At 42.5% G+C, this 21396-nt stretch overlaps 2 protein-coding genes across 31 annotated transcripts in view; both read right to left on the minus strand.

Annotated features, from left to right (window-relative positions):
• Positions 1 to 2302: 2302 nt before the first annotated feature.
• Positions 2303 to 4289, minus strand: LOC123574612 (uncharacterized). The gene has a single exon (XM_045396801.2). It carries the CDS (start codon positions 3394 to 3396, stop codon positions 2773 to 2775), a length of 624 nt encoding a protein of 207 aa, XP_045252736.2. The 5' UTR covers positions 3397 to 4289; the 3' UTR covers positions 2303 to 2772.
• The window catches only part of ANGEL1 (angel homolog 1), a 75993-nt gene continuing 56899 nt past the window's right edge, over positions 2303 to 21396 (minus strand). For 21 of the 30 annotated variants that reach the window (XM_005561863.5, XM_045396792.3, XM_045396787.3 and 18 more), the window contains 5 exons: positions 19187 to 19313; positions 18776 to 18886; positions 6689 to 6758; positions 6001 to 6164; positions 2303 to 4453 (listed from right to left, as the gene is read on the minus strand). In XM_005561863.5, the coding sequence (XP_005561920.1) occupies positions 4293 to 4453; positions 6001 to 6164; positions 6689 to 6758; positions 18776 to 18886; positions 19187 to 19313 (633 nt within the window). In that variant the 3' untranslated portion in view covers positions 2303 to 4292. Of the gene's footprint in view, positions 4454 to 6000; positions 6165 to 6688; positions 6759 to 18775; positions 18887 to 19186; positions 19314 to 19682; positions 19896 to 21396 lie in introns of those variants that run through there. The other 9 variants (XR_012416024.1, XR_012416026.1, XR_012416021.1 and 6 more) reach the window with 4 other exon arrangements.

The raw sequence follows: 21396 nt of genomic DNA on the forward strand, positions 1-21396 counted from the left end.
CCCAGGGCTGCAGGGCAGCTCCCCCTGGTGGAACCCAGAGGTGGCTCCTCCCACTTCTGGGAGAAGAGAAGCCACACTGTGCATTATGCAGCCAATCAAAACACAGCCCTCTAACAGAGGGCAGAATGGGGTTACCAGAGGCTGGGAAAGGCAGGGGAGGAGAATGAAGAGCAGGTGGGTGGTACAAAAATATGGTGAGAAGGACTAAGTTCTAGTATTTGATAGTATAGTAGGGAGACTACAGTTAACAATTTATTGTATATTTCAAAATAGCTAGAAGAATTGGAATGTTCCCAGCACAAGGAAAAGATAAATGCTTGAGGTGATAAACGTCCTTAAATATCCTGACTGGTCATTACAGTTTGTATGCATATATCAAAGTATCACATGCAGCCCCAGAATATGTACAATTATCACACGTCAATTTTAAAAAGGAAAAACAAAACAACCAGAACATTGCTCTAGTTAGTAGCTACAGCAGGGCAGGAACTGGAGAGAAAAACAAAACAAAAAAAGCAGCAGCCTCCTCACTGGCCATTTCCCATCTTGGTCTCCAGTAGAAAACTGCCTCTGAGCTCCCCAAGCCCAGGCCCCCACCACCAGCGTCTGCCTTCCAAGAAAACCTGCCTCGCCTGATCCTGGAAAGGCTTGTGAGAAATTTGGGGTGGTAAGAAATAAACCAAAGGAGAGTCTCCAATTCTATCTCTGGGATTTCTGTTTCCTCAGATGTAAAGGTCGAATCTGAACACCACCTAAACCGCCACCACACAGTGCTACTGTCTTTGCTAGCTGAGGTGGAAGTACTGTGTAAACTTAACAGAAGTGCCGTGCAGATGCTGACTGACTGAGGCAACTAGGAGGAACCCTCCCTGCCAGGAAGGGGTTTTTGGGGATATACCTCAAAGCTTAGGGCTTTCAAATACTTCCCAGTCAATGGGCCCAACTGTCCAGCCTGGCTGGGGTAACTATCTGCTCCCAACTCCTACCAGTAATTCTCTGGAATTCTTAGCACCCTTTTCTTGCCGAAGCCCAAAGAAAGCAATTTCAGATCTGAAAACTCTTCACAAGTAGAAGTGATTATTAACTTTAATTTCTATTTCACCAAGGAATGTGAACTGAAATACAGAGAGGTTAAGTAACTTACCTATAGTCACCAACCGAACAGGCCAAGAGGACAAATGATGTTCCTAATCCCTAGCTGAGTTTTCTTTTTTCTCCTTTTTTTTTTTTTTTTTTTTTGAGATGGAGTTTCGCTCTTGTTGCCCAGGCTGGAGTGCAATGGCGCGATCTCGGCTCACCGCAACTTCCACCTCCCAGGTTTAAGTGATTTTCCTGCCTCAGCTTCCAAGTCGCTGGGATTACAGGCATGCACCATTATGCCCAGCTAATTTTGTGTTTTTAGTAGAGACGGGGTTTCTTCATGTTGGTCAGGCTGGTCTGGAACTCCTGAGCTCAGGTGATCCGCCCGCCTCAGCCTCCCAAAGTGCTGGGATTACAGGTGTGAGCCACCGCGCCCAGCTGCTGAATTTTCTTTTTACTAAATCAGTGAGTGGATTGCAACCCAGGTAGTGCAATGGAAGCAACCAAGTGGCTTTAAATCAATCAGATTCTCAGAGACTGATTCAGAGGCCTGGTGTGGGTTCTGGGAACCTGTTCAGGTAAGACAGAAAACCAGACCTGGCTTCAGGGCTCCCAGTGGACATGTGGGCTTGGCTGGTCTTACTGCATAGGGAGGCTGGAGGACAAAAGCACCAGTAGAGTTAGGCCTAGGAAGGAAGAGACATTTTTCCAGCAACAGATGGCCCACTGCTCAGCCCTGGCTCCAGAATGCAAAAGAGATCAGAAATAGATGCTCAGCAAGAGGCATGTGCCACCCGCATCATGTCTCATGCAGCTGCCATAGCTTTAACCAAGAAAACACACATCTTATCCCACTTTGCACAGACCCTCCTGAAGCGCAGCAGACACTAGAGGGAGGCATTGGGGGGAGCAGATGGAGGAAGAATGAAAAGCAGTCCAAAGAGTCATTCTCTCACTTGGCAAGGACAGAAGAAAGCTATACCCCAACAGTGTCAAGGCAGGCAGTTTCACTCAAGCCCTGTTCCTCCCAGGCCTCAGAGCAGTGGGAATTTACCTCAGCTAATAGAGGGAAACCTTACAACACATTTCTCAATCTAGATTTATGTCTTGAGACCCCACCCCAAAATCAAAAGCTCCTCAGTCTCTTCCTCTGCCCACCTCATTCTTCAGGCCCTCTCTCAAGGACCTAATCCCTTCAGGATTCTAAAAAAATGACCAACAATGGGGGGAAAAAAAGGTAAACCTTTATTTGGAAAAAGAGTTTAATAACCATTTAAAACCCCATTTCATATTCAAAACAGAAACAAGTAAGAAAGCAAGGAAAAGATAAACTATCAAGCACCTGCCCTCTGCCCTCGCTAGCCATTTTAAAGCTGCATTTCCCAGCAGAAGAGAACAAACGGGCCCTAGTCCTAGGAACCCATAGGGCACTGGCTTGAGACCCTTTTAGGCAGTGTCCAGGGGACGGACAGACAGAATGAATGGTGGGGTGTAGACAGACCTGGGGCTCAGACAGGCACATGCCCAGTACCCAGGAAACAAAGTTTAAAAATATACACACATAGAAAAATAAATTCCCTAGAACATAGGCATGGAAAGCTTCTAACCATGAATGCAGCAGCACAATTCAAACTGGGTCTTTGGCTTTCAAAAAAAGGAAAGAACCTTAACCCCTGGCTCACTGTCCCAAACTCAAGTCTCTTGGCCACTGTCTTCAGTCCCACTCTGAAGGTCGAGTGAGGCAAAAGCACTCAAATCTACCAGGGCCAGCAGCCACTCTGACTTAGGGAGATGTGTGGAGGGGCTGGCCCAGGATCTCCCAAGGCCACACCCCAGCAATGAAAGATTAAGGCATGCAGGTGACACAGTGTGGACTAAGGAGTCCCCTGAATAAGCCAGGGCACCTCTGTGTGAGGGGAGGGAAAGCAGAGGCAACAAGCAGCTAAAGCCTTGCTGGACAGAGCCAATCTGCAAACACTGCCACTTCAAATTCTTGGACCCGTTTTGTCCAAGGCCACCTTTCTGCTGAGGCAGTTTGGACTGAGTTGAATACCAGGGTTTTCTAGAAAGGAAATGGAAGGGAAGCGGGAGACGGGAGGTAGCAGAAAGTAAAAAGTGGTGGGAGGAGAGGAACAGAAAATTGCTTCTTAGAAGTGGAGAGGAAAAGAGAATCAGTTTAGGTCTTGAGTCCCACCTGAGGCAGCTGCAGAGTCTACCTGCTCCTTCCCCTACTGGAACTCCTACCCTTGCCCCAGTTCTGCAGACTGCAGAGTCCAGTGAAACAAGAATTTCCTGAAGACTCTTTCTCCTCCTCATCCTTAAATAGTTTTAAACCTCATACCACTACCCTAGCCCAATGAACTCCACATAAGGGTTCAAACTTCCACCTCCCTCAGGGAAGCCTGGGGAAAGGGATGGGCCCTTGAGAAATTACACCAGGTCTGTAGGGAGCTCTGGGTTGGAGGCACAGAGCCCGCTGGGACAAGTAGCGCATCCCCCAAAATTTGCCACTCCAGGATGTGGGCCCCATTTGTTCCCAGAGCCCAGATGCCGGGCCTGCCCCGGTTGGCAGGATGAATGCCTAATGAAACACAGAGGCTAAAAGGAGAGATGGGGCCATGCCCTGCTGCTGCCTAGTCATACACAGGTACTTGGGAAGACTCTGAACCTGCTCCTAGGCCTACAGCCCCAATGTGAAAAGTGGACTGGTCAGAGGCAGGCATGGCTGTGCAGAACAGTCTCACCCCAAGAGGACACATACATGATATGCATATCTCACATGTGCATGCCTGGCAAGAGGGCTGGGCCCAGAGGTCCTGAAGGCAGGGAAAAGGTCAGGTCAGAAGGTACACCAAGAAACAGCCTGAAAGCAAATAACCAATGAAATCAATAACTCCCACAACCCTGGTAATTAAAAATCAAGGGGGAGCTCTGGATACATGGAAGGAAGGGGGAGCCCCCCTTCTGCCTCTCCCAAGGCCACTGAGTGTGTGGCACAGGATTAGGAAGAGGTTGGGGTGAGGCAAGGACCACAGGCAGAGAACGCGGCCAGGCCTGGAGAAAATCTAACCATGGGAAAAAGGGAACAAGGAGGGGGAAGGGAGGGGATGTAAGTTTCTTGGATCTAAGTTTCCAGAAGCATGGGATTTTTCCACAGTCTCTGATCCAGTGAGCTCTTCTGAAAGAGAAGCTCTCTTCCCCTGGGAGCCCCGTCATGGAGCGGTGACTTCCATCCCGAAGCTGGCTAGCAGGCAGAGGTGGTCTGAAGAGCAGAAGGGGTTGGGTAAGCCATTGGCAGCCCAGAGAATCTCTTCAGAGAGAAGGGAGAGACGACCCAGGAGCTTGAGAGTTCCATCTCGATACAGCCTGTGATCTGGAGCACAAAGCAAAAGCCAATGGGTAAAAGCAGCCACAGCCACGCTGCATGGGCAGGCAGTGGCAGAGCCCTCTGGGAACTATGCCTTCTGCAGGCTGCATCCCCTTGGCTGCCCACCGCCCCTCACCTCCTCTTGCAGCATCTGGCTGAGGAGGCCTCATTTTCTCAGAGATACTCCATAATATCATCAACGAATATAGACAGGTGAGTTCTGGGGGACTGGGGCAAGCTGGAGAGCCCACCATTACAAGATCTTTTGATTTTCCAAGAGAAGCTAGAGATCCAGGTTTTCTATATAAAATCTGATTTTTTTTTTTTTTTTTTAGATGGAGTCTCACTCCGTTGCCCAGGCTGAAGTGCAGTGGCGGAATCTCAGCTCACTGCAACCTCCGACCCGCGGGTTCAAGCGATTCTCCTGCCTCAGCTTCCTGAGTAGCTGGGATTACAGGTGCCTGCCGCCATGCCTAGCTAATTTTTGTATTTTTAGTAGAGATGGGGTTTCACCATCTTGGCCAGGCTGGTCTTGAACTCCTGACCTCGTGATCTACCCACCTCGGCCTCCCAAAGTGCTGGGATTACAGGTGTGAGCCACTGCGCCCAGCCCATAAAATCTGAATTTTAAACATAAGCCATCAATTCAAATACTTTAAAAAAAAATTTTTTTTTTTCTTTTTTTGGTGACAGAGTCTTGCTCTGTCGCCCAGGCTGGAGTACAGTGGTACAATCTCCCATGTTCAAGTGATTCTCCTGCCTCAACCTCCTGAGTAGCTGGAATTATAGGCACCTGCCACCATGCCTGGCTAATTTTTTTTTTTTTGAGACAGAGTTTTATGCTTGTTGCCCAGGCTGGAGTGCAGTGGCGCGATCTTGGCTGACTGTAACCTCCGCCTCCCGATTTCAAGCGATTCTCCTGCCTCGCTTCCCAAGTAGCTGGGATTACAGGCATCACCACCACATCTGGCTAATTTTTTGTATTTTTAGTAGAGACAGGGTTTCATCATGTGGCTAGGCTGGTCTCACTCCTAACCTCAAGTGATCCACCCACCTTGGCCTCCCAAAGTGCTGGGATTACTGGTGTGAACCAGTAATACACGTGCCTGGCCATAACAGTAATACACATGCCTGGCGAAAAAGAAACATTCTTTACACAATACAGGCATGGGGCTGGCAGACTGCTATACTGTGCCTACTGGTATGGGGAGAGGAGACAGAAAATAAGGTCTCTAACCTAACCAAGTCCCCCACTCAGTGGCTGTCATTAAACAAATTCAACCACTTCCTAGATCTCTATTTTTACCTCTAAAATGGGGATTGGAGTGATTGTCCTACCCTCCTCTCTTTAATGCTGCAAGAGTAAAAAGAGACAAGGCAGGCAAGTGGCCTATGGGGAGAATGATAAGGATGACCTGCGCAAGGGAGGTATGAAATCTGCTCCTTTACTGGTTAAATCCCAGCAGCCCAAGACATGCTACCAAATGCCTGACCTACCATTAGCTGTTCCCAGGGACCTAGGGGTGGAGGAACTCAGGATACATCAGGCTTACCAGTTCTGTTCCCATTTTCGCAGGACTCAGCTGAGAAGAAGATGTAATCTACTGTCATTCCAAGACCCAATGGCATTGTAGTGACCTCTGGGCGGCCACGCTGGGGCAGGAAGTGGGTATATACTGAGGTCAGGTGGAGGCAGTGCTGGATGGTACCTACAGTCCTACAGGGATGAAGGGGGAAATATTAGTCAACAAAAATTACTAAATTTTCCCTAGGTCACTTTTTCTGTGGGTTTTATGAAGATTTTTTTTAAAAGGATGATCTCAAATGACTCAATCTCAGCCAATTCCTTCCCATGCTAACAAGGGGCTGGCAGTCTTAGCTAAAATTAGCCTAGAAACACACATTTGTACTGAAACTCCCTGACACGCCTTATCCCCCACTATCTGCTTGTTACCTGGTAAAGTATACCCAATGTACCCCTGTCTGGGGCCCAGGCCTCTTTTGTGAGGCTTTACCCTCTGAGGAAAGAGTACATAGCCTTTTCACCTGCAGGAACATGGGTGGGTCACCTCTGGCTTCTGCATACCTACATAACCCTCTATAAGCTTAGCAGATATTAGGGGAAAAAGAGCTTATCAAAAAGTGCTCCCTCAAGTCAGCCTCAGGACAACCAGTGGGAATCTCTCTCTTACACCTAGGCTAGGGCTGGATTGAAAACAGAAGAGAACTGGAGAAGGTTACCTGGAGGAGGCAGGCTCAAGCTCCGATGTGTCTTCCTCAAAGACAGACTCAGCCCAACCTGCAGGTCGCTCTGCAGAGGACCAGAGAGAAAAAGGTTTTCTCATCCACAGACAGTGAAACAGGGTCAGAACCTTTCACCCTAAAATCCCTCTGATACTTGACTGGACTGCTTCAGAAGGATCCAGGAGGAGAAAGGGAAGAGAAACAGTGAGGAGGAGAAGATGACTATAAACCAAAGTCAAAAACCTCAGAAAGCAGATGTAGGGCGTCTAACACAGCATTATCTTCTGTGGCTCCTCACCTTTGTTTTTCTTTGATTAAAAAAAAAAAAAAAAAGCCATATAGTCACATGGTACAAAATCAAAATGTAGCAAAAAATATCAGTGAAGTTTCCCTCTCATTTGCCCTCCTCTGCCACTCAATTCTCTTCTCCAGAAGCCACCAATGTTACCAAATTCCTGGTATATTCCTTCAAAGACTTTCTATTACATACCATCCACTGTGTGTGTCTATGTATGTATGCATACATGTATATATACATACACATTACATATATGTATACATCTATAAGCACACACATACATATTATACATACGAATGTTAAAAAAGGAAGATACAAATTACCAGTATCAGGAAAGAAAGAAGGGACATTAGTACAGATCCTACTAACATTAGCAGGATAACAAGGATCAGCAACAACACTGACAAGCCCTCAGCTAGACCAAGAAAACAGAATACTCAAATTACTAAAATCAGAAATGAAAGAGGGGCCATCACCAGCCATTTAGAAATAAAAAATAACTATAAGTGAATGCTATAAATAACTAGATACCAACAAATTGGATAACTCATATAAAATTGAAAAATTCCTAGAAAGACACAAACTATGCAAAATAACTCAAGAAAAAACAGAAAATCTGAATACGCCTATAACAAATAAAGAGACTGAATCTGTAATTTTAAAACATCCCACAAAGAAAACACCAGGCTCAATGGCTTCACTGTAGAATTCCAGCACACATTTCAAGAGGAATTCATACAAATCCTTCACAAACACTTCCAAAAAAAAAAAGAGGAGACACTTAACTCATGAGGCATTACTCTGACACCAAAACTAGATAAAATGTCACAACAAAAACTATAGACCAATATCCCTTATGAATACAGATGTAAAATTCCTCAATAAAATATCAGCAAACCAAATCCAGCAAAATATAAAATGATTATAGACTATGAACAAATAAGATTTATCCTAGGAATGTCAGCATGGTTTAACATCTGAAAATCATAGAATGTGATACGTCACAATAGAACACTTAAGTTTGAAAAAAAAAAAAAAGCCACATGATTATCTGGACAGAGGAAAAACATTTGACAAAATCCAACACCCTTTCATGAGTTAAAAACACTCAAAAAACTAGGAATAGAAGAAAACTTTCTCAATCTGATAAACAGAATCTATAAAAAACTCACAGCTAATATCATACTTAATGATGAAAGACTGAAAGCTTTACCCTTAAGATCAGAAACAAAAGGGTGTCTGTTCTCACCAGTTCTATTTGACACTGTACCAAAAGTTTTAGTCAGAGTATTTATGACAGAAAAAGAAATAAAAGGTATCCAGATTGGAGTAGAAGGAATACTATTTCTATTTGCAAGATGACATGATCTTATATAGAGAAAATCCTAAGAAATCCACTAAGAAACTATTAGAACTAATAAATGAGTTCAGCAAGATTGCAGGTACAAGATCAATACACAAAATACTTCTATACAGTAGCAATCAACAATCCAAATATGAAATAAAGAAAACAATTCCATCTACAATAGCATCAAAAAATGAAATGATTAGGAAAAATTTAATAAAAATAGTGTAGGAACACTAAAAATTACAAAACTTGGAAAGAAATTAAAGATCTAAATAAGGAAAACCAGCCCATGTTCATTGGCCATAAGACAATATTGTTAAAATGGCAATAGTTCCCTAGGCAACAGACTGAGTCCCTGTCACAGAAAGGAAAGAAAGGAAAGGGGAGAGAAGAAAAAGGAGAGGAGGGGAGAGGGGAAAAAAGGAAAGAGGAGAGGGGAGGAGAAGGAAGAGGGGAGGGGAAGGAAGAAGAGGGAGGAAAGGGGAGAGGAGGAGAAAAAGGAGGAATAAAAAGGAAAGGAAAGGAAAGATTTGTAGATGCCTATCAAAATCCCAACTGGTTGGTTTTTGTTTTTTTTTTTTTTTTTTTTTTGCAGAAATGGATATGATGATCCTAAATTTCATGTGGAAATGCAAGAGACCCAGAAGAGACAAAAATCATCTTAAAAACAACAAAGTCAGAGAACTTACTCATCCTTATTTCAAAAGTACAGTAATCCACCTTATCCATGGGGGATACATACCCAGACCCCCAGCAGATGCCTGAAACAATGGACAGTACCAAACCCTAAATATACTGTTTTTTCCTAAACATACCTATAATAAAGCTGACTTTATAAATTATGTACAGTAAAAGATTAACGATAACTAATAATAAAATAGAACAATTATAACAATATATTGTAATAAGAGGTATGTGAATGTGGTCTCTCTCTCCCTCAGAGTATCTTAATGTTTTTGAACCTCAGTTGACCATGAGTAACTGAAACCAAGGAAGGCAAAATCACTGAGAAGGTGGACTACTATATACAAAACTATTGTAACCAAGACAGTGTGGTTCTGGCATAAGGACAGACACAGACAGGAAGGGAACAGAACTGAGAGTCCAGAAAAACATACATCTATGGGCAATTGATTTTTGACAAGGGGAGAAGTGAATGGAAAGTGACTCATGGGTGTAAGGTTTCCTTTGTGGGTGATGAAAATGTTCTGAAATTAGATCATGGTGATGGTCGCACAACCCTGAATATACTAAAAGCCAATTAATTACACACTTAAAATGGGAGGATTTTATGACATGTGAATTTCATCTCAGTAAAACTGTTCAAAAAAAGGATATGGGAATGTTATGAACAACTTCATGCCAATATATTTGATAGTTTAGATGAAATGAAATACCCACTTAGGCCAGGCGCGGTGGCTCACGCCTGTAATCCCAGAACTTTGGGAGGCTGGGGCAGGCAGATCACGAGGTCAGGAGATTGAGACCATCCTGGCTAAAACGGTGAAACCCCGTCTCTACTAAAAATACAAACAATTAGCCAGGCGTGGTGGTGGGTGCCTGTAACCCCAGCTACTCGGGAGTTGAGGCAGAAGAATCACTTGAACATCGGAGGCAGAGATTGCAGTGAGCCGAGATCGTGCCACTGCACTCCAGCGTGAGAAACAGAGCGAGACTCCATCTCAAAAAAAAAAAAAAAAGAAGAAAGAAATTCCCCTTTATATGCCTTATATTCTTCCTGTTAGATTTCTATATTTTTTCTTTTTGTTGTTCTTACACAGTGTATTTTTTTCATTATATCTTTTAATAAACATGTATCTTTATAAAGGAACACTACTAAGTTCTGCACATTAATTGTGTACCCAGTTTACCTTCCAGAATTATCTCAATGCTTAATGCTGTTTTAGTTTATTCTCTTGGATTACCAGTTTTAAAACAATATCATCAGCAAGTAATAATTTACCCCCTCCTTTCCACTTTTATGCTTCTATTTTGCTATATTTCTATTTTCTACTTCTAATTCTGTTGGCTGGTATCTCCAAACACAGTTAAATCATGATAGTCTTGTCCTTGTCTTGTTCCTAACTTTAACAGGAATGCTATTAGAGTTTTTTTCTTTAATCAAGATGCTGTTTGGAGTTGAAATAAATATATTTCAATGGTGTAAGAAATTATCCATTTTTTTCTTAAGAGGGTTCATTTTAAAAGAATCTAGAATAGATGTTGAAGGTTAACAGATGTCTCTTCAACATCTATACAGAGAATGGCACAGGTTTCATATATTTTAGATTTCACACATATATAAAATTATGTTAATAGATATCTCAATATTGAACTATCCCTATATTTCTAATAAACTCCAGTTGGTCATGGTATATTACTCTTTCAATGTGCTGCTAGATTTTGTTTCCTGATCTTCCATTTAAATTTTTTTGCATCAATATTCATAGGTGGAGAACATTAGAGTCTGTAGTTTTCTCTTTCTGCGTATTTGTCAGGTGTCGGTGTCAATATTATTTCATAAAAATAACCTGGCCCCTTTCTCTGTCTGTACTTTGTAACAATTTAAATAATGGAAATATATGTTTTGAAAGGTTTGAGGACATTCCCTATCAATCTGAGCCTGGTGTTTCTGAGGGACTGTATCTCTGAGAACTTTTCCTATTATTTTTCACCCCATGGTCATTAATCTATTTAGACAATCTCCATGGGAATCAGTTTTAGTAAATTACATTTATATGCCAACCAAATTTTCCATTTCTTTTGCACTTAGTGGAGCAAAAACAACAACAAAAACCCTTGTGATTCTTGATTCCTCTGCATCTGGATGCTTGTTACTGCTCCTCTTTTCCCCCTTACATAGGTTAGCTAATAAGCTTTTTAAATTGACAGCTGTTTTTCATCCAAGCAACCAACTCTTAAGGGTTTATGAGTTCTTCCATTTTTCTGTTTTTAAAATTATTTCCATTTGAATCTTCTTTCCTTCTGCTTTCGGTTTCTTTCTTTTTTCTAATTTCTTGAACTGGGTGCCTTAATTCACTTTCATCCCTTCATATCTATTAATATCATTCTGATTCTAAATATTCTATGTAATTCTATGAATTTTTCCCTGAACACCATTTTAGCTATATCTAACAAATATAATGGTATTTTCATTATTGTTATTTTCCAGATATTCTGCAATTTCAGTTTAAATTTTCCTCTTTGATCAAAAAGTTTTTTAAATGTCCAGTTCACAGTATTTTTTTCTTTTTCTTTTTCTTTTTTTTTTTTTTTTTTTGAGCTAGGGTCTCGCTCTGTCACTCAGGCAGAGGTGTGATCACAGCTCACTGCAGCCTTGACCTTCCGGGCTCAAGCCATCCTTTCACCTTAGCCTCTGGGTGGCTGGGAGTATAGGCACATGCCACCATGCCTGGCTAATTTTTCTATTTTTTGCAGAGACAGGGTTTTGCCACATTGCACAGGCTTATTTCGAACTCCAGGACTCAAGAGAATCACTTGCTTCAGCCAGCCTCCCAAAGTTCTGGATTACAGGCGTCAGCCACTGTGCCCAGCCTCTTTTTCAATTTTAACTTACATGTTTATTGCATGTGCTTTATGATCTAATATATGATCAATTCCTAAGAATTTCCTATGAATTCTTAGAAAGAAAATGTCCTCTCTGCTGTCAATGTTCGGTGTTTGATATATATGAATCAGATTTATCATCCGACATGTTACTTAGTTATTCTATATTCTTAGTCATCTTTTATCTACCTGATCTACTGCAGACTCAGAAAGATCAATTAAAGCCTTCTACCTTTAGTTATTGTCCATTACTCCATGTTACAGCCTATGGTTTCACTTTGTGATTGTTGATGCAATGTTATTTGGAGCATAAACATTTTTAACACTAGTATCTTTGAGTTACATCCTTTATAATTACAATATGCCACACACACACACACACACACACAAAGTCACAGTGACCTGCAGGATCTTAAACATGATTTCCCTAGACACCATGTTTACCATGCAGCACTGTGAACAAACAGTACTGCTCTGGCAGTTATACAGGACTTAAGGCTTCCATCTACTCTGCTCTAGGTCACATGAGCTGCTACCTCTACATGAGCTCCAGCCTCTTCCTGGGCCCATTCAGCAACAGTAGCAGCCAAACACATGCAAGTTCCTCTACAAGTACTTGGGAAGAGGATCCTCAGTTGTATCACACAACAGCCAGTAGAGAAGCTGGATTTAGGACTTTCCCGCTCTTTTATGTTAGCTGTAGGCTTGTTAAAAAACAAACAAGCTAAAATTAACTTTTCTGCTTAGAAAACTGACCAGACAGGCCAGACACAGTGGCTCACACCTGTAATCCTAGCACTTTGGGAGGCTCAGGCGGGGGGATCACTTGAGGCCAGGATTCAAGACCAGCTTGGCCAACATGGTGAAACCCTATCTCTACTAAGACTACAAAAAGTTAGCTGGGCATGGTGGCACGCACCTGCAATCCCAGCTACTTGGGAGGCTGAGGCAGGAGAATCATTTGAGCCCAGGAGACAGAGGTTGCAGTGAGCAACAGAGTGAGACTCTGGGCACTCCAGCCTGGGCAACAGAGTGAGACCCTGTCTCAAAAAAGAAAAGAAAAGAAAAAGAAAACTGACCAGATAGCCTTAGCCTTTGCTGTGTGACTATGTGACCTTCTGGTCAGTTTGTTAACTAGGAGTTTATAAAAATCACCCATTAGCAATTGCCTTTTCTGTAATGTGCTAAATTGTGCACATGGTTTGCTCTTACTTGTTAAAAGACTTAAAGCTCCAAGATTCAGTGTAATGGGCCAGTGCCTAAGAGAAAGAAAACACAGTAATTCCTTTTAATGTCTGCTATGGTCTAAATGTTTGTGTCCCCACAACCAAATTCATATGTTGAAATCCTAACCCCCACAGTGATGACAGCAGGAGGTGGCACTTGGCACCTTGGGAGGTGATTAGGTCATGAGTGTGGGGTCCTCACGGATAGGATTAGTGATCTTATAAAAGATGCCCAAAAGAGACCCCTTTCCTCTTCCTCTTCCACCATTGAGAAGATGATGCTCATGAATCAGGAAGCAGGCCCTCACCAGACACCAAATTTGCCAGTGCCCTTTTTTTTTTTTTAAAGACAGGGTCTCTGTTGCCGAGGCGGGAGTGCAGTGGGGCAATCATAGCTCACTGTAACTTCAAACTTCTGGGCTCAAGTGATCCTCCCACCTCAGCCTCCTGAGTAGCTAAGGCTACAGTTGCATGCCATCATGCCCAACTCATCTTTTTGAATTTTCTGTAGAGACAGGGTCTTGCAATGTTGCTCAGACTGGTCTCAAACTCCTGGCCTCAAGTAATCCTTCCATCTCAGCCTCCCAAAGTGCTAGGATTACAGGTGTGAACCATTGTACCCAGCCTCTGCCAGTGCCTTGATCTTCAACTTCCCGGCCTCTAGAACCATGAGAAATAAATTTCTATTGTTTAAAAGCTACCCAGTTTATGGTATCTTGTTACAACAGCCCAAATGGACTAAGACAGTATCTTTAAGAACCATACTGGAAAAAAGAAATCATTCATAATAGAAATGTTAACAATGAGGGAGAACTTAAAAATTAAATACCCTTTTAACAAATTATTCCATTACAAAGGGAGTTGGGGGCTGGGCCTGGTGGCTCACACCTGTAATCCCAGCCCTTTGGGAGGCCAAGGTGGGTGGATCATTTAAGGCCAGGAGTTTAAGACCAGCCTGGCCAACGTGGTGAAACCCTGTTTCTACTAAAAATACAAAAACCATCTGGGCGTGGTGTCACATGCCTGTATATCCCAGTTACTCGGGAGGCTGAGGCACAAGAATTGCTTGAACCCAGGAGGCAAAGGTTGCGGTGAGCCAAGATTGTGTCATGGCACTCTAACCTGAGTGACAGAGTGAGACTCCGTCTCAAAAAAAAAAAAAACCAAAACAAACAAACAAAAAAAAAAAAAAAAAGGGAGTTGGAAATAGTAAAAATCACAATGTATTTTATTATACACATTGATGGCGCAGAATGCTCCACTACAATGCCATGTCAGCTTATGGGAAAATCAAACCATCAAACCTAGCACTGAATCTTTCTTTGTACTCCAAGGCTCCCCATTCAAGCTAGTGTCACAGTTGGGTTGTCATGTTTTGAAATGCACGGTTGGGTTAGATGATTCTGGTATTGAACTGGAAATATTGTTAGCATATCTAAACAGAGCCTCTAGAAAAAATGAACTCACACACTAAGATCTCCTTGTACTCCATTCATGGCCCTTTTAAAATAAGGATAGTTGGCTGGGCATGGTGGCTCACTCCTATAATCCTAGCACTTTGAGAGGTCGAGTCGGGAGGAAGGCTTGAGCTCAAGAGTTTGGGACCAGACTTGGCAACATGGTGAAACCCCATGTCTACAAAAATTACAAAAATTAGCTTGGCATGGTATCATGTGCCTATAGTCCCAGCTACTCGGAAGGCTGAGGTGGGAGGATCGCTCGAGCCTAGGAGATCAAGGCTACACAGTGAGCCGCGACTGTACCACTGCACTCCAGCCTGGGTGAAACAGTGAGACTCTGTCATGAAAAAAAAAAATTACGGCCGGGCGCGGTGGCTCAAGCCTGTAATCCCAGCACTTTGGGAGGCCGAGGCGGGCGGATCACAAGGTCAGGAGATCGAGACCACAGTGAAACCCCGTCTCTACTAAAAATACAAAAAATTAGCCGGGCGCGGTGGCGGGCGCCTATAGTCCCAGCTACTCAGGAGGCTGAGGCAGGAGAATGGCGGGAACCCGGGAGGCGGAGCTTGCAGTGAGCCGAGATCGCGCCACTGCACTCCAGCCTGGGCAACAGCGTGAGACTCCGTCTCAAAAAAAAAAAAAAAAAAATTTAGATTTAGAGTCTTTAAAAGAGATTCATCAAGAGCCTGTTCAGCCCTGGGTAGGAGCATTGAACAAACAGAAGGGTACATTCAGAGTATGTGGAGAATGAGTGTGTTTACCCAAATCTAATCTCAATTTTCAAAATACTACTGCTATTTTGCACCTTTGGGGAACTGGCTATTTTGCCCCTATAGAATGAGTCTTTTCTACCTACAAAGTGGTTGTCAGTATATATTTTAAAGGTTCTTGGTTTAATTTTGTTACTATTTATTTTATGTTTCATTCAAGTACATCACTGATTTAAATAACCTATTCTTAATATGAAATTATCTAAGTGAGATCCTGTTACTGTTTTTGTAATCCTAAACCACTGAGCTCCTCTGCCTAAACCTGACTGACACAGAATTTACTTATCCCAGTTCCTGTACCTGCTGGTTCACTCAATACAGGGTGGCCATCATTGTTATTACTATTGCTATTGACAGAGCTGTAATAATACTTTCACTTTGCAATTAAAAATAAACTGGGCCACAGACATGTTTGTTGCTCTGTGAAAAACGCCAATTCAAATTAAACTCTTGCAAGAAAAAAATAAATTCAGTGTTAATCAGCAGTCCTTTTACTATAGTTTTCCCAGCCATTGCTTGGTTGCCTTCAGCTACTCCTCTAGTAATTTCTTGAAGAAAGGTTGTTAGTTGAGTATAATATTCTTGAACTATATCTTCTTTCCTAGAAACCTTAATCCACTGTCTTCTGGAGTTGGACGTCAATATTAAGAAGTCTGAAGTCTTCCGGGTGCGCTGGCTCACATCTGTAATCCTAGCACTTTGGGAGGCTGAGGTGGGCAGATCACCTGAGGTCAGGTGTTTGAGACCAGCCTGGCCAACATGGTGAAACCCCATCTCTACTAAAAATACAAAAAAATTAGCCATGCATGGTGGTGCATGCCCAGAGTCCCAGCTATTGGGGAGGCTGAGGCAGGAGAATTACTCGAACCCAGGAGGCAGAGGTTGCAGCGAGCCAAGATAGCACCTCTGCACTCCAGTCTGGATGACAAAGCAAGACTCTGTCTCAAAAAAAAAAAAAAAAAGAAAAAGAAAAAAAAATGGTCTGAGGTCAACCTCATTACTGCTAGACTTCAAAGTAGCTCAATCTTTTAACTGCCCAAAAGACTCTTTCATCTTTGACTTCTAGGAACCTCACTAGAATGTCTTAGTATTAATTCTCCTACATCTTTTTTTTTTTTGGCCCAAAAGACTCTTTCATCTTTGACTTCCAAGAACCTCACTAGAATGTCTTAGTATTAATTCTCCTACATCTTTAGTCTCACTGTCACCCAAGCTGGAGTGCGGTGATACGGACATGGCTCACTGCAGCCTTGACCTCCTGGGCTCAAGCAATCCTCTTGCCTCAGCTTCCTGTGTAGCCAGGACCACAGGCACGCGTCACCATGCCTGGCTAATTTTTTGATTTTTTGTAGAGACGGTATCTCACTTTGTTGCCCAGGCTGGTCTCAAACTCCTGGGCTCAAGCAATCCTTCTGTCTTGGTCTCCCAAAATGCTGAGATTATAGGTGTGTGCCAGGGTGCCTGGCTCCTGTATCATTTTTTACTGGGACACATGTCTTCTCAATCTGAAAATTCACATCTTTTCACTTTGGAAAAATCTTTCTTGAATAATTATCTTTAAATATTTTTTCTGTGTTATTATATTATAGGCTTTCTTCTTTGGGAACTCCAATTATGTATAAGTTAAATCTCCTTTATCTTTCACTACTGTCATTTTCTCTCTAATCCTTTCTAACCTTTTACTTCTCATTTTGTTTGTTTTGTTTGGATTTCCGGGCCTGTCTCTTACCTTGTTTTCAACAGTATCTATTCCTACTTGTGCTGCATACAATTTTGTCTTTATTTTTTGTAATATTTTTATGTTTTATTCCACTTCTTTTCTGAGCTCTGCAGCTTACATTGCATCTTCTGATGTTTTGCCACATGCCTGAACTTACTTTATAGGCAGTTATTTTTGTGCTCTTTCTTTCATAAAGACAATTTCTTGACCGGGCGCAGTGGCTCACGCCTATAATCCTAGCACTTTGGGAGGCCAAGGCAGGCAGACTGCCTGAGGTCAGGAGTTCGAGACCAGCCTGGGCAACATGGTGAAACCCCCATCTCTACTACAATCAAAAAAAAAAAAAAAATAGACAGGCATGGCAGCGTGCGCCTGTAATCCCAGCTACTCCGGAGGCTGAAGCAAGAGAATTACTTGAACCCAGGAGGCGGAGGTTGCAGTGAGTCAAGATGGTGCCACTGCACTCCAGCCTGGTGACAGAGTGAGACTCCGTCATAAAAAAAAAAAAAATTAAATTAAATTAAAATAAAGACAATTTCTTTATTCATGAGAAAGTCATCATAATTTCTATAAGCTCCATGGCAATTATTTTTATCTTTGAAGTTAAACATTCTTTATCCGCCTTTTGTTTTTCTGTTCCTTTTTTCTTGTAGTATTTTAGTACAGATTCCATGCTCTTCCTTTTTGACAACCCAGCTTTGAATTAGTTGAGGTTTTTCTCCACCAGTTATTTGTGCAAAGTTTATATAAGGGAAGGACTGGGTATTTCAAGTAACAGGAATTTTCTTTTTGACACAGGGTTATGTAGGCATCCTTTTAATCTTTCTCTCCCAAGCCAAAAGAGATACGCAGCTCTACAAGTATCTTATCTACCCTCTCTACCACTTGACCAGATTGCTTAACAGAAATATGGCTTGATCCTTGATCAGTCCTTCCTCCACTGCCTCATATGATCAAAATTGGTCCAGAGACTCTCCTATCATGACTTGTGCTTTCTATTCTTGTTGGAAAAAAAAAAGGGATTTCGGTTTTATGCTCCAGATGGAAAAAAGTACTCAGCTAGTTCTTTCTGAGATCCACATATCCCCCAGATAAGTCTCTCTATACTTCCTCTAGCACCCCTGCACGATCTCCAGCGCTTCTTGCAGGCATTCCTTCTGTGTTGTGGTTCTTGGTGTCAGGTATCTTCAAATCTCCCAGTTTTGTCTACAATGGAGTTTACATTTCTTTTTTCCATTCTCCTTGTTGCTTTGAAGTGGTTTCAGAGACAAGAAGGGGAGAATGTCAAGTATACGCTGCTACATTCAATCTGAAATTTCTCAGTAGGATCAACTTTTATTAAAACCAGAACCACTGTCACCTTATGATTTTCAAAGCCCCATCGTGTATAACTTCTCCCCTATATATGCTGTACACATGCTAGTCATTAACAACTTAAGTCTAAAAAGGTTAAGTGGCTTACCCAAGCTCTCAAAGCTAGTTAGAACTCAGGTGTCTTGATTCCTGGTCTGGTGCTCTTATCACACTGCACATCCATGCAATGGCCACTGAACTCAACTGAGCTTCCAAGTATACGTATTACCAGAAGCTAATCTCTAAGAACTATACTTAGAAAAGAGCAGGAAACCACATAACTGACAAACATCAGGAGTGAAGAAGAAAGAAGACCAAGAAACTGGGATTAGTTTCCATTACCTGGCTTAGTATCTGTCACCCCTTCCATGAGGACCAATCCTACTGGTCGCTGACAAGCGATGCCGCAGAAGCGGAAACGTAGCAGGAAGTCTCGACCATACTTGCGTCTCTCTGTAAACCAGGAAAAGCCATATAGTGAAAGAAGATGAAGCAACATGCTGAGACCTCCTTAGTACCAAGCAACTTCCAGCATAGATCCACAGAGGAAGGATTCAGAAGACAAGGAGATTTTCCAATGGCTGTGATTTAAAGTTGTCCATTTTATTGGACGGCCATTGGGAGGACAGTGAGAAAACAGAAGAATATGCTAAGAGAAATGAGGGATTACACTTTTTCTTGTCATTGAGACACCAGCTTTCTCCCAAAATGGACACGAAGACACAGCCAACCAAGAATGTGACGTGTGCTCACCTGATCTCTTGGGGTGACAGGAGGAGACATACTGACAGCAATCAGTGATGCCCAGGGAGCTGGGCCACAGGGGGGCCTGCAGCTTCCTCTGGTAAAGCTGATGAGAGAAGTCTTCCTGTCCAGATACCTGCAAGGAAAGAGCAGGGTGGGAATAAGGAAACCAAGATAGAAAAAGGAAATAACAGCCCATGTTTTGGGACATGTGGACAAATACAAACACACACAATCACACACTACATACATGGTATAAGCAAGCATGTAAGTCTCAGGGGCAGGTTAAAAATAAGGACCAAATTAAAACCATTACTTTTTCACTGGCAACACTGAAATGTCCATGAAACAGGAGGAGGATAAGAGACTGAATCAAGGGGAATCGAATAGTATGAACATGTGGTTCTCTAAATTTTACCTCCAAAAAATCAATACAATTCTCCTCCACAGGGAATATCAACTCTCAGGGGCTTTAAGTTGCAATGGTTAAAGGTTTATCCTCATCTTTGGATCTTCTGGATCAAGGTCTAATATCCTGAACCTATTACTGGGAAACCACAGGGTCAAACCAAATGGGAAAGCACCAAAGCACTTTACCGTATCTACGTCACCATCCTCGGTCAAAGCCAATGAGCAGCCTGGGAACGGACAAAACGTAGTAGGGGAAACATTCGGCAACATCAGTCATCTGCACATCTCCAACGTGTGTAGCAAGTCCCTTTATGCCATTTAACAACAACAAATATTTGAAAGCCAAAAGACACTAGCTAAGTGCTGGGGATAGAGTAGTGATAGACAGAATCCCCCTGCCCTATAAGGGCATAAATTTTCAATATGTCATCTGAAGTAAAACAGATCTGCAATTCAATGGCCACTTAATAGCTGTGTGACTTTGGGCAAGTTAGCTAACTCTCTTGGGTTCAATATCTCCTACTATAAAACGGGATAGGCCAGAAGCAGTGGCTCATGCCTGTAATCCCAGCACTTCAGGAGGCCAAGGTAGGTGGATCACCTGAGTTCAGGAGTTCAAGACCAGCCTGGCCAACATGGTAAAACCCCGTCTCTACTAAAAATACAAAAATTAGCCAAGCATGGTGGCACACTCCTGTAATCCCAGCTACTCAGGAGGCTGAGGCAGGAGAATCACATGAACCCAGGAGGCGGAGGTTGCAGTGAGCCAAGATCATGCCATTGCACTCCAGCCTGGGCAACAGAGCAAGACTCTGTCTCAAAATATAAATAAATAAAAAAATAAAATGGGATAATAATACCATGTACAGTTAAGAATCTTAATATCACTACCAGTTACTGACTTTGAACCAGATACTGGAAAACACTTTACACGCATTATTTTATTTAATTCACCCAAAAAAACACCTCTGAGGCAGGTCCCATTATATCCCCCATTGTATAGATGAGGCAAATTGGGTTTAAGAAAGTTAAGTAATTTGCTCAAGGTGGCAGAGCAGGGATCTGAATTCAGGACTGTCTGGCTTCAAAGCAAGTGCTCTCATTCACTATGCCTAACAGTGCCTGTCATGTGGCAGGCAGTCCGTTCTTTTCCTCGTTCCCTGAGCTCCTTGATTACAGCTCCTTTAGGGCAAGATCATGCCTTTCTCTGCACACATCTGGCTCATTTACATAAAATCCCATGTGCGCAACAGTAATTCAATCGTTTTGTGTCCTTCCACCATCGTGCCTTGCCAAAAGTTAGTCAATAAATTGAAACAGCAGGGGCAAAATAGAGGAACAAGGAGATTAAGTGACATAAAGAAATCAGCACAAGCTGATAAAACTATGAGGTGTCTGTCATCAACACTCAACAGTTAGAAGGAATGAGATCCATATGCAAATTGCTGAGTGGAAAAAAACAAGCTACAAATGAAACATATAGTAGTGTATCATGTTTATAAAACACACATGGCAGATTGCATATTGGCTGTTATAAGCAATCACAGCACAGTATTTGAGGGTAAGAGCTCTGCAGCCAGACCACCTGGTTACAAATCCTGGCTCCACCACTAACTACCCACATAACCTATGGCAAATTACTTCACTTTTCTGGGCTTTAGTTTCCTCATTTATAAAATGAAAGCCATGATGGAAATTGTGAAAACTAATGAGTTAATGAGTATAAAGTGCTCAAAATAGCACATGGCACAGAGTTAAGTGCTTAACAAATGTAAACACCGATTACAATATCATAGGAACATAGATAC

The sequence above is a fragment of the Macaca fascicularis genome, chromosome 7 (genome assembly GCF_037993035.2).
Source record: "Macaca fascicularis isolate 582-1 chromosome 7, T2T-MFA8v1.1".
NCBI lineage: Eukaryota > Metazoa > Chordata > Mammalia > Primates > Cercopithecidae > Macaca > Macaca fascicularis.